Source organism: Tyto alba, unplaced genomic scaffold, assembly GCF_018691265.1.
Source record: "Tyto alba isolate M040663 unplaced genomic scaffold, T.alba_DEE_v4.0 Super-Scaffold_2, whole genome shotgun sequence".
NCBI classification, from domain to species: Eukaryota; Metazoa; Chordata; class Aves; order Strigiformes; family Tytonidae; genus Tyto; species Tyto alba.
Window position 1 is genome coordinate 16,778,610 of NW_024881282.1, and position 14,097 is coordinate 16,792,706.

Consider the following 14,097-nt stretch of genomic DNA (forward strand, 5'->3'; position numbering starts at 1 on the left):
GGAATCCATGAAGAGCATCCTCCCTGCAACTTCCTTGAGTCCTTGCCAGATGATTTACAGAGCATCAGGTTCCCTGGCCTATTCCACATAGAGAAAGCAGAAAAATCAGTCAGTCAGAGACTTTCCTGCAAATCTGTGCTGTGAGAGGATGTTCATCTCTGATAGATGCCCAAATCACAAACACGAGTACTCTGAGTAGTTGGCTATGCTACAAGCAAGGCTTTTTATATGCAGCCAGGACTGGGAGAGAATTTGCAACTTAATTACCAAGTTAAAAGATAATCTGTTTGGGAAACATTTTACAGCTTCTAATTCCCAACCACATTAACGGATTAACAGACAGTTTTGTGCTGGCCAGTGAGATCGGACATTTTCTGTGCCATACAAAAGGCTCCCCTCCTGTCCTGTTCTTTTTACCATACCCCAATGCCTCAGTGCCACCAATTCCACTTAGCTCTATCTGTGTTACTGAGGATGGACACATGTGCCAATTTTACCCCATGTCCCCTCGAGACCCATATGTACTGTTGGTCATTCTGGTACCTGGATGCTTCAGTTACTGCCCAGAGCTGCTTGCTTGTTACCTAAACTTTGTAGTTGATTTTTCCATCATGTCACAGGAGAAACAGTATATAAAGTGCTGTGGTGTACAGTTTTGTTATGACTGTACAGAAGGTCAGGGTGGGGTGTGTGTGTGTGTGTGTGTTTATTTTCCTGTTTTCTTTTTAGCACTGTTCAAAACTACTAGGAAATCTTGTTCCTTTGTCCCTGATGTATTCACATGCCTGCAGTAGTCCCTGTGGGTCACCTATAGGCCTTGATATCAGGAGAAATGCTGGATGGGGATGAAATACCATTAAGAATGTGTAACAGGTGTTTCCAAATGCACTAACAGTCAGCTCCAATTAAATATTCATTCTCCTGACACAGAATGCTGTTCTTTCACAGCTTAACACAAAAGGTCACAACTCACCTCTGTTTAAAATCTGAGAAGCTATGAGCTTCTGAAGTTGAGATCAGTTCATGCATTCTTTTTCTCAAGATAGCTTTACCACCTTCATATAGCTTGTACCAAGCATAGATTTTATTCACATGTTTATAATAATATATTCTGGAAAAGTAGAAGTCTCTTAACTGTCAGACTTAATCTCGTGCCATCATGTAATGTCGGAAGGCTCCAGAATCCATCTGTCCTTAGTAGTGGTTCAGCCTTGATTGAAATGCTGTTACAGATGCAGTTGATTCAAGTGTGAAGTATCATTAGTTTTTGTCAAAACACATTTCACTGGCAACAAAATCATTGTTTACATCATTGTTAAATTGTTAATCATTTAAATCCATAATTATATGGTGTACATTAACTGGGCAAAGCACAAATGCTGATGATTATCATGCACAGCTATTGTCATTATTTAGCTTTCAACGGTGAAGAGTTTATGTAGGCCTTAATGTGGCACACAGTAGTCTTACAAAAATAACAAAGAATATGATCAGATTGGGGAGGCTGCACCTTTTCCAATTATTTGGCATCTAGTTGTGACCTAGCTGTGTACTGCCCCTTTGCATTCATTGGCATGAAACAGGTTTATTTACATTATGCATCATCTGACATTAGATCACTATCGTAATGAGATGGGATAGGTTCCTATTTCTCTTCTTTAACTGCTCAAAGTAGTGTAGGCAGCTAGTTCTAATGTAGTTCAAGTCCTGCATGTACTTTTCTAGCATTTAAATTTGGTGAGATGAATCTTTTCCAGTGTCTAACATACAATATGGAGTGTGTTAATTGGGTCTTTAAAATATCCATAATTCACACTTAAAATGGTGCTGTCCCTTTTCCACCTCACATTGTAAAAACTAACAACCCTCAAGGATCCTTGTTTAAATCCCAGTAGGAATCTGCAGACACAAAAAAATGAAGTGTTAGCCAACACTTTTGAAGACCAGTGACCAGTTCTGTAATTTACACTGTTAATGAAGATACCACTATGTGACAAATAGAAAGATTAGCAGTAATAGATCAGTTTCCCTGTGTCTTTCAGTTAATTCTTTTCAAGGACTCCACATTAGGCATTCACACTAGATGAAATTTAGAAATATAAAAGACATTGACTCTAAAGAAGGAAATCATTCTTCTAGAAAAAAGGAATTTATGAGTGAATGAAATACAAAAATACGCAGCAATGCTAGTAGCCCAAGCCATTCTACAATCCTCAGACTACAGAAACCAAATTTACATTACAATTTTCAAGATATCTAAAAATATATTTTAGACATGTTATTTTTCTTCATATAATACCTATCTTCATAAAATATCTATGTCAGTCAGACCTATGTAATCACAAGACTTCAAGAAGCCAAATTTTTTAAAATGCCTTCTATTACAAAATTTACATTAAAATTCAGAGGATTAGCAATATTATCATGTTTACCCAAGACATTAGCACCAGAAATAATGTCTGATATGCTTGCAAAATTATGATTTTATGTTGCTTAAATTGTAATATCCTCACAAAAACTTACAATGATAAGTGTTTGAATCACAACTATTTCAGAATGACAGATATAACCTGATGATTAATATATAGAAAATTAATACAAATTTCCATTTTTGGGCAATTGCACTGGAATGAGGCAGTTTCTTTGAATTATTCAAAATTATAGAGCTACCAAAATAGGTTTAAATTTTATCTATGTGAAATCAGCTTTAAATTAAATTCCATAAAATACATATTGCTCAGTATAACTTACTGTATAAAATAACAAAAACATATTATTTTAAATGTATTTTTCTGTTTCAAAGTTGTGAGATGACAAAAAAGCCTACATTTAAATTTCTTTTTTATCACACAAGCTATTTATGTAAACACTTGAATTAAACTATTGAAACGCATCCTTAATTTTCAGCATGTTTTAATCTCATTGAAATTGATGGGATTTAAATATATCCTTGTATATTTTACTGAGTATGAAAGTCCTTAAGAGCATCCTACAAGGCAAACATGCTTAAATGCTTTGCTAAACTGTGGGCTATGTACTATATCTGAAGATGCTACCCCATAAGATTAATTTGGGCCAAATAAGTATTTAGAAGAGAAAACTACAACAGTTCTATCATGGAGTCTTAAGAATAACTCTTAATTGTGCCTGTGAAGATGACTGGGCCTGGAGTGGGGTAAATACAGGCAGATTATCTCATATATTGTGGCGTGAAGCAGAGTAATTTCACTTCAGGAGACAGGTTGTGAGTCTACCTTATTTGCAACCAAAAAAAAGTGTTCTCAAAATATGCTCAGGTACTCTCCTTAGCCCATAATGTGTATGGAAGTCCACACTGGTCACAGAGCACGGGCTTTGCTCTGTGAATCCACCCAGATACAGCACCACAACAGTGAACCCGAGAAAGGTTTCAGCAGCTTCTGTATCTGTTCCCCTCCCACCAGTGCATCTCTTGTTCCAGTTCCTCTTACAGTTCCCATCTTAACTACTACTGTAATGTCAGCTTTAGTGTATGAGGCAAGACAAACAAGGCAAGGCAAGGAGCAAACCTTAATGAAATTTTGAGTCCCTAATGATAGAAATGACCCATTAGCACAGCTACAATACCTTATAGTTCATGCAGACATCACTGTTAGCAGCCATAATCCCCATCATCATCAATAACAATTCATTCAAGACTGACATCTTCATTCTAAAACCAGAGAAACATATTAAAAATTATTCCTGTCTCTAACAGCAATGGAATCAGCACACTTTTTATCGGTTTATAGCATGATTTTGCACAGCTATTCTCTGTGTACTTGTATTTTTTCACTGTTTAAAATCAGATTCATTCCTACTGAACTATTTTTCCCCCAAGACAAGTGTGTGCAGTTTTGTGGCATCACAGCAATAATTAATCACCTTTGCTGCTTCATAATATTTGGAACTTCCTTGAGTCTGTGAGCTGGTTTTCCTCAAAGAATGATTGTGTTATGAAAATATGATAATAAATGACTGTTCCTGGGATATTATTAAAAAATCTTTATACATTCAGTGACAATAGGGTCATTTTCATTTTTTATTCTTCCTTGTGTTCCTTTACTTTAAATAAATAGCTAAAATGATCTACCTCCACTGCTGCCCTTCTCTATAAGATTTAAGAGTCTTCTCCTTAGCAAGAAAATTAAGTATTTCTATAATTCTGTAAACTAAAAATCTATAATAGCTATGTTTTTCTAAAAGCATATTGAGTAAATATAGACTGTGATAGAAAGAAACAAAAAGATGTTATAAAGAACGTTTAAGCCACAGTATCCTGACGTTAATGACATACCTTTGGAATTAGCTGCTTAGCTGAGTGTATAAGCCAACTCCAATTAATCTATACATCTATATTTCTTTTTTTCTTTATAGAAAGCAGAGATTGCTGTTGCGCCTCTGACCATCACTTTGGTACGAGAAGAGGTCATTGATTTTTCTAAGCCTTTTATGAGTTTGGGGATATCCATTATGATCAAAAAGCCCCAGAAATCTAAACCAGGAGTGTTTTCCTTCTTGGACCCTTTGGCGTATGAGATCTGGATGTGCATAGTCTTTGCCTACATTGGTGTCAGTGTGGTCCTGTTCCTAGTTAGCAGGTTTAGCCCATATGAGTGGCACACAGAAGAACCAGAGGATGGGAAAGAAGGACCCAGTGACCAGCCTCCCAATGAGTTTGGCATTTTCAACAGCCTCTGGTTTTCCCTGGGTGCCTTTATGCAACAAGGATGTGATATTTCCCCAAGGTTTGTGTCAAATCTTTTTACATTTGCATTTTATCTTCAACACTGAAGCAGAAAATCTTCCTTATTTATTTTCCTGGCAGTGTTTTGAAGTTCATTCTTTAGGAAGCCTTTTCATTTTTTTTCTTTTCTAATAGCTATAAAGGCAACAGAGAATCTGCTTTGAATTTCAGTCATTACTATTATTTTATGTATGTCAATGTGCATAAACCACAAACAGCTGTCAGAAACAGCAGGTACACACAGGAGCAATTCCTCTGAGTTGACTTCAGAGGAACTGTGTTGTTGCTAAATTAGTTCCATTGTCTTACAATTATGAAATGCACACTATTTTGCTGAATATTTGCCTTGCATGAACGAATGTCCCATTTCTGTTCCCTGTTGAGTTCTACAGCTCTGCTTCCAGAATATCACTGTCTATGAGAGAGAGAATATTTCACCATCTGTTTCTGAGAAGCCATGCTGTATTACTAAGCCATGCCTTACAGAGTGGGTGCCTCTGATGTAATATATGACCCACGCCTGAATTTCTCAGCCTTTTAAGATGTTCTGGAACTCTAGTGTGCAGTCACTACAACTTCTTATTTAAACATTATGACCCAATCTTTCAAACCTGAATGCTTCATTTTAGCCATTTACAGTGAGATTTTGAGAGTGTTCAGCATTGGCCTAACTCTGCTATTATTGAAGTTAGCAATAAAACTGGTACTGATTAAGACTGGATGTACATTACTCCTCAACAGCCTTCTCTTCAAATTACAGGTATTAAAATGGAAAATATAAAGTTTTTTACTTAACATAAATATATCTGTTATCACAAAATGATGCTTCTTAAATAAGAAAAATGTGAAAGTTCAAATGATTGCAGTGGCTCACAGAATGTTTGATAAATTTGAGTGACAGAAACATTTTGATCCTAGAGCCAACATAACCCTTGTGCAAAGCCTTTTGTGTCTTTTCTTTTTTTAAGAGAAAACAGAGAAAGCTACTGATTTTAGCTACTATGCTTTATTTTTGTCTCCAAAAAGAGATTATTTATCTAGTATTTTTGACAAAATTTTTGCTATGTTAGGCATTTCCTGAAGTAGTAAGAACACTGGGATTACTGTTCAAGGGAATTCAAACTCCTGTATGTTCATGATACGTATTAATACAGTGGACTCTGTACTGTAGGCATTAAGATACAAGAGCAAAAGCATTACTTAATATTTAAAATGCAAATTATCTCCCTCCCATTGACTGTTAATGATACATGTTCAGGAATAATGGTGCCTTCTCTCTTTCTCTCTCTCTCTCTTCATGGCTTAAGAGACAGGAAAATGTGCATTATTTTATTCATGTTTAGATCCCTCTCAGGTCGCATTGTTGGAGGTGTCTGGTGGTTCTTCACGCTCATCATTATTTCATCCTACACTGCTAACCTTGCTGCTTTCTTGACTGTTGAGCGAATGGTCTCGCCCATAGAAAGTGCAGAAGACCTTGCCAAACAAACCGAAATTGCTTATGGGACACTGGACTCAGGGTCGACCAAAGAGTTCTTCAGAGTAAGTTGGCATGTCCATTAGAGCAGCTCTCCCTACCAACTGGTCTTACAGGATGCTTAGAAGAGTGAATTAATGTTACTTTGCAGTTATATGTAATATAGTTTGTAAATCTTGCAATACTTTAGCTACATTTTTACCCCCACAAGACCATCTGTTGTTTTCAGTTATTTTAATTCATGGAAATCTTATTGATCCTGTCACATTGGGCAAAAGAGGTGCCCCAAGGGATACTGAAGCCAGTGATAATTAAAGCAGCATTGCACTGTTGATTCATATGATGCTCCAGTACTGAAATGTACAGAACTGAAAGCCTATGATGATAACATGGTGTCTTGCAGGTTTTGTTTCTGTTTATGGATTTGGCTGTGTGCATTTTGCTTTAGGGTCTTGGGTGGTGGGCAGGAAATTAATTTTTTAATTTTCTGACTTTCAGATGAATAATGAAGAGAAAACATATCTTGGGGGGATGTGGTTGGAGCATTAGGAAATAGCCTAAATAACCATTCATATGTCTATGCTGTCTGTATTGATTACTTCATTTTCATTTGCTTTCCTGCATTAGTGTGGTTGGTTTGTAATCCTCATCATTTGCCAGCTGGAAAACAGGGAGTCTGGACATCACAAAGAGTATATAATAAACAGTTCCTCCTGTTTTATTTCATGTCTCTAGCAGATGAAAGTTAAACCTAGCTGACTGAACATGTGTGAGTTTAGTGTTTGAACATGGCTCTGAATAAATGCTGTGAGCCAGTAATCCTTCCTTGGAAATTACACAATTTAGGAGCATTATTTATCTGAAAGGTGCAGTTTAAGACATTTATAGAAGAAAAGAAGATAAAGTGTTAATTTCCTCTTACTGTCTAATTGAAAGGGGACTGTTTTGTGTTATGTACTCCCATGTACCTTGACTGTTTTCACTTTGGCCAAACTGAACTCAGTGAATCATTTAAAAAATTATGGATGTGATTTGTGAGCTATAGACAGTATTGATTCAAGGGCAGCTGCTGAGTGACCCCCTAAAGATCTGTAGTGAAATAATCTTTTTATTGTGAGAGATATCCCCATAGAAAAACTTGCAAATATTTTCTATTAGCTTTGAAAAAATTATGACTTGTAAGATACAGATGGCACTTAACCAACACACAATGGTTGAGTCTTTGCATAATGAAGCTGTCCAAGGAGTTTAGTCTAAGCTAGTTTTCTAGATTTCTCTATAGATACTGGAGAAGGAAGAGCACCCCTGTGCATCCTATATGGGACAAGTGTGATATGTTGAAATAAATCATGCTTTAGAGTATCTTCCTCTTTGCGTCAGCTCTAGACGGGTTCCCACTGAAATGGCTAGGGTACTTCGTACATCATTTTTTAATGGATGCAATTCAGTGACAGGTTGCTAGTTACACCAGTCTTCTTCTAGAGGCAGAGTGTTGGTATAAACCTAAATATGACACTACAGATGCTCTCTGGGAGCTCTGTTGTTTACCCCAAGTGGTAGAAATTCAGTTTGTGCTCCCTAGAAGCCCTGATTTCACATGAGATATCTACAAAAATGATGGCATTAAGATACAGGAGGCTTGCTTGAGAATTTAAATATTTTGATCCTGAGATGGCCATATTTCCTCTTTTGTTGGAAAGAGTATAATCCCTCAGTACTCATTATTTATATTCATGTCTGTTTAACCCATAGATTCTTCTTTAGTGCAATTCGTGGAAAGTTAGGTATTAAATTCTGGGAAGGCCAGTTTCAGTCCATCACAAGCTGAAGTGGTAACCAGAGTATATGCATACGAATAGTTCTTTCAACTGGAATGAAGCTGTGATGATATTTAAAAACATGAAGCTGGAGACCAGGCAGATTTATTTAACTTTGGATTCATTAACTTGTTGCATTTTCAAGGATATCCAGTGCTTGCAATTTTTTTAGGTGATGAAGTAAAAATTAATTCTCAAAGAAATAGTAAAGAATGAAGGAATGGAGTTGTTTTCTTAAGAGTTTCAAAACACTTGTACAAGCAATTGTTTTGAAGTAATGAGGTCAGGTCTTTTGACATAAAAACATTCTTGGGCACAAAAATTTCATGATTCTTTTAAATTATTCTGTAAACACAGATACTTTTTTGTTTGAATCAATATTTCATGCAAGATGTCTCCTTAAAGAGAAGATTCTTTGTCCTCTATAATAGCCATTCTTTCACTTTAATCTTAAAGGGTTAAGACGAAAAACAAGGAAAATCAATGTTCTTCTTTATATTTTTTCCTTTATTTCAAAATGCAAAGGGAAACATTAAAAGTAACTACAAATGCTGAATATAGTTGCATATGCAAAATTTGAAGCTTTATCAAGATTTAAACTGTGTTGATCACTTTTTTAAAAATAGTGCAGTTGAGGTCCTATTATCAAATGATTTCTAATCTCTGCAACAGTATAGTGATTATTAATGATACTGTATGTGCTGTTTCTAAAAGTATTTTTCACAGAAGAGGGGCAGAGATAAAATGTCTTTGACAGACAATATTTGCACACACTGTTTGCATAATACATAAATTAGGACCTACCCTGGAACAATAGTACAAGAAAACTTGTTTGCCAAGTCTAACATTTTATGTGATAGGAAGCAAACATCATAACATTACATTACATCATAACATTACATTAAAGTAATTAGAGTAACTTTTCTGTCAGTGATTGCTATCTGGCTGAAGATGAGACTTCGGGACATTTTCTCATCATTTGATCATTTCTGATCAAAATGTCAGAAACTCTGAACAGCTATTCAGTCTACTTTGATTCTGGATTGAAAACAGAAAAAGGAAAAGTAATTTTAAAGCCAACATATGAAAAAGAAGACTTTGATAGTATTAGCTATTTACTCTTATTGTCTGTTTTGGATGCAGTGAGAGCTGCATTTTCCAAGCAGCTTGCTCAAGACGGAAAGAACTTAGTTTTAGCAATCCTACTCAGAAAAGCCCTAAATGAAAATTATCCTAGCTTGGTTGACTGCAGGGGAAAGCTGCAATGTTTCCTCATATGATAACAAAGAATATCTATTGGTTCATTCTTTGATTTTCATTCTGATTGACATATAGGAACTGAATGTTAACAAATGAAAGTTTGGGAGAAGAAAATGTTCTTACAGAGCAGATGCCTTATTAGAGTTTGCATATTTTTTTGTCTCTTGATAAGCAAAGGAAACTAGATCCTAAAAAAAAACAGATTTGAATGCAACCTTTTAAATTTGATTTAGGGCATTGTTTCCTCATACTAATAGAGCTATTTTGTGTTGCGTGTTTTTAGTTTTGAAGGAAAGTGACCTATTATATGTTTACTTTATAAAGAATATGATGATATGGATGTTAAGACATAAGAAATGATTGGAAGTGAAAGCAGACAAAGGCAAGTAAATATTCCTGAAATGATGCCTGATTCTTTACTGCTCTCTTCCATTTTTTTTCTTTCTGTACATTTAAATCTATGAAGGTGCATCCGCATAAATCAGAAAGAATACATAGGTGGTTTAATTTACACACTGCTCTCAGCCACTAGTATATAAATTAAAATGTACCTATGACTACAGTGGAAAGAGAGGTTGACAAGACAGAATGTGATTATAGACATACACAACTGTTGTTAATTTAAATTTTATTATATTTGACAGAAAGAGAAAATTATGCATATAGACAAGCTTAAAAAGCAAGGATAATTTATGATGCTCTGGTATATGATATTTTTATTGAACATTTCTGGTTAAATGCCACTTACTTTCAGGTTAAATCTGCCCCCCTGACAACTTAATAATTCAGTAACTGGTAAAAACAAGTGCTTCAGGGAAATTACTCATACCTATACAAAGGCTCAGTTGCAGTTTAAATAATACCTAGATTACAAGATAGGATATTTGTTTAAACATTCTAAGGCCCTTTGTTTTGGAATTTATAATCATGAATATTTTCCTGGAGTAAGAATTGTGAGCTCAGCACAGTGTAGGAATGGGCTTGTACACCAACTCTTGCTTAGAAGCTCCTGTTGATTCAAATAAAAGCTGACTTGAGCAGTGGGTTAAAAAGTCCTTTTTGCAGCATGCATAAGAGAAGACAAGTGCCATCTGTCATTAAATAAAAACACTGTATAGTGTTCAACTGATGCACTGCTAGTTTGCATGCATGTATCCCTCTTGCTGCAGGAAGCAAAGGAGTTGTTGAGCGAATCTAACAAGCATGGGAATCTCCTCAGCTTGACAGCATTTTCTTCCTTCCTTTCAATGAAAATTTGTATTTGTGGATGAAATATTTTTATTTTTTACTGTTTTATTTGCTTGAGTCTTGTGATTACACAATGCGTTCCCAGACAGGAAAATTTCCAACTAATCCATTCTAAGACATGAATTCGTGTACATCCTTTGAGCAAGCACATTTCTTAATTACTGGCAGGATCGGAGTCATTAAAATAAATCCACCGATAACTGCAATTCTAAAAACATACCTAATACTTCTTTAAGACAAATGCATATGGCATTTTGTTTCCTTTAATAGCATATTTGGTCCAATTTGCTGTTTCCATCATTTATTGTGAACCATGTCTTGAAATGTTGTACAGCCTTTCTGAATGTAAATTGAGTGAATTCTGGACTCTGGATTATAAAGCAGAAATCTTACTTACACTATTGTGGTTTTGATGCTGTAAAAAGTGGGTGTTAGAGCTGAGAAATACATTAAAATTCAGCTCAGGATTTGTGGGGGGATTATTTTATTGTTTTGGTTTGGTTTTTTTTTCCCATACAGTTTTATTGTGGATATCTATTTCATATATCATTCCCTAAAATTCACTTTACAACACTTTGACTCTGTGAACTGTCTTTATCTAACAGTAGATTCAGGTCTTAGCTTTGCAGTTATTTTATTGTGACTGCTAGAGGCTAACTGGACCTAAAAATAATATCTAATTTTATAGTACTGATATTGTTATTTCTTGTTTCTTCTAAAATAATCATGGAATTCAAAGAAAATCCTTATCCAAGTATGATTTTCCTAGCACCAGTTGTTTGAAAAAATTAAGTATGACTGTTTTTATTTTGAACAGTGCCATTCTGAAATGTTGCCACATTCTTTTGTTCTAACTTCTCTTTAATTTTCTCCAGAGATCAAAAATAGCAGTGTATGAAAAGATGTGGACCTACATGAAATCAGCTGAGCCATCAGTGTTCACTAGGACTACTGCAGAGGGAGTAGCTCGTGTCCGCAAATCCAAGGGCAAGTTTGCCTTCCTGCTGGAGTCTACCATGAACGAATACATTGAGCAACGAAAGCCATGCGACACCATGAAAGTGGGAGGAAATCTGGATTCGAAAGGCTATGGCGTAGCCACACCGAAGGGTTCTCCATTAAGGTGGGTGGAATAGTATAACAATATAAAATGTGTTGTTATAGTATTCCACCTTCCCTGATGTCCCTGATATAGCTCTTTTTGTTTTGTGTGTGAACATGGTATGTTATTTTTCTTTTCTTCCATCTCATTTTTTTTTTTTGATCAACAAAGGTAACCATTTCTAATTTCAATACAGATTTAACAGTTACAGTTGGCATATCTTTCAAGGCCATATAAAAACCAAACTGGTTGAACACTAGCTACTTGAAGTCAGACTCAACAGAATTAACATCAGCTATTCAATTTCATCAGCTATTTTCTCCAAATTCAACCCTTTATAGCATTATTATGTCTACATTATCTGCATCAGTATGTGCGTCAGTCATATGTCTACATTTTATGGTTTGTTTATTGATTTTGGCTGCTAATTTCTAAATAAGGAGCTGCTTGTAACATCTTTTTTCAAATATTATCACCTGGATATAATTAGTCTTTTATCAAAGCAACTTCACTAAAGTACTTCTTGTTAAAGTACCTTCTTATTTAGAAAAACAAAAGTTTGTGTTTCTAGCATTATGCATTTCAGTACTGCTTTCAAACTTTTCATTTACTTTATCATGATATCAGACATTCAGTCAAGTAAGAGAGATTTTGATTCACAGGCAGAACATCATTTGCTTTTCATTCAAATTGTCAGGGAAACAGAAGTGAAGATACTAGTTCTGTGTTAAAATTGGCAGTATTTACCATCATGTTGTCTTTAATGTTTAAGGCAAACGAAACTTACCTTTTTCCTGTGGTAGACTTGCCAATTTTCTCCACAACAAAAGAGCATCTAGGAGATTGAGAGGGTGGGACCTGTGGAGTCTTACAGCGATAGGGCACGTGGATGGGGGAGAGGGAATGGCCCGTGGAGCAACCAGTACCCCACTTCTCCAATTTGTGCTCATGATAAGGGATTACAGCAGGCTCTGATGAAATAGATTCACAAAGGAGATGAAGTGAGTGGAAGGGAGGAGTTTCAAGGGCAGATGGAGCTGTAGTTCTGAGCAGGAAATAACTAAGGAGGTACCTGTCTACATCTGTGACCGCAGAGGAGACATCATCACCACTGTGCAGATAACTAGACTCGCTGTTAACTCACCAGTTTAACCTGCACATAATACCACAAACCTCAATAGCCTTAACTGTGTTACACAGGTGGGAATAGGAGTATCGTCAGAACCACTGCCATCCGCAGCAAAAGATTTGTATGTGTAAGGGAAAATCAGGCCAGTTATTTCAGTGACTGAATATGAATTTTTGGTCCTTAACATTCAGTACCTCTCAGATTTAAAACCTGCCACCTTCACTGATAAATAAAGTAGTAAGAGAGGGAAATGACAATAATAAAAATAATACTTATAAAGAAAAATATGTCCAGAACTCATGGGGTTGTTAAGGGTAGAAGACAGCAGAAAATAGGAGAAGCTGATCTATTATCTGGGGTTTTTTTCAAAACACTTATTTTTTATTTATATTTAGAATAGATTGCTGTCTGCTTCTCAGTGTTTCAGACAACCTAGAAGCAGTAGGCAGCACTGCAGTTTAGTGGAGCTGCTTTCCCATAGTAAAGAAATGCCTGTTGCTGACACAGTCATGCTTTACTGTGCCAAAGCTAGGGCAAACATTTTAGGAATCACTTTAGCTTCTGTCATATATATCTTAGCAGTGGGCTGTTTGCCCTTAAGCATGCTTTATGGTACCCTTCCATCCCTCTCACTTTTTTCTGCAGAGTATCCAAACACCAACGACAAGCATGTCATAATGAGCACTAGTATCCAGTGGAAGTTGGTTTGTATCAAATCTGGGTTTATTTCAGGTTTGGTCAGTTGGCTGGATAAAAATATCTAGGAGTAATGGAGACAAGACATAAAGCAGTTGGAAGGAAGAGGGCCTAGCAAGACAGTTTAATGAGAACAGAGAGGAAGAGCACAACCATGATTGTAAGGATTAAGTGTGAACTCCTGGTTCCAACCCAGCTAAAGACCAAGCTCCCATATGTTTCAGTGAGGCCACAGCTTGGTCTAACTGGGGGTCGGCAACTATCATTAGGGTCATGTGATCAAAAGCATTTGGTTTTTCGCATCCTACCTTCAAAAGTCTTTCAAAAAGTGGAATAGAAGAAAACCTACCCAAGCTGAAAACTGGACCAAATATTCTCTCAAGCTGTGTCAACTGGCTGTCCATGTCCATGTCTTTCCTGAGCCTTTCAGATGTGCTAAGCTGCTTGTTCTACCGCACCCCATTTCTCTTCCAGCCCAAGTGGCAAACCTCAGGCAACACATCAGTGCTGCTTACCTATTAAAAACATTAAGCAACAGAGTGTTCTGGACAAAAATAAACATGCAATACCTCCCATTCATACTACCTCCTCCATATATGTCTA

The 14,097-nt window shown here is 36.1% G+C and overlaps 1 protein-coding gene across 7 annotated transcripts in view; it reads left to right on the plus strand.

The window, feature by feature from the left end:
* Positions 1–14,097, plus strand: part of GRIA4 (glutamate ionotropic receptor AMPA type subunit 4) — a 240,246-nt gene that overhangs the window by 186,613 nt on the left and 39,536 nt on the right. For all 7 annotated transcript variants that reach the window (XM_032990755.2, XM_032990747.2, XM_032990754.2 and 4 more), the window contains exons 11-13: positions 4,396–4,766; positions 6,109–6,307; positions 11,443–11,690. In XM_032990755.2, coding sequence (XP_032846646.1) covers positions 4,396–4,766; positions 6,109–6,307; positions 11,443–11,690 — 818 coding nt within the window. The remainder of the gene's footprint in view (positions 1–4,395; positions 4,767–6,108; positions 6,308–11,442; positions 11,691–14,097) is intronic.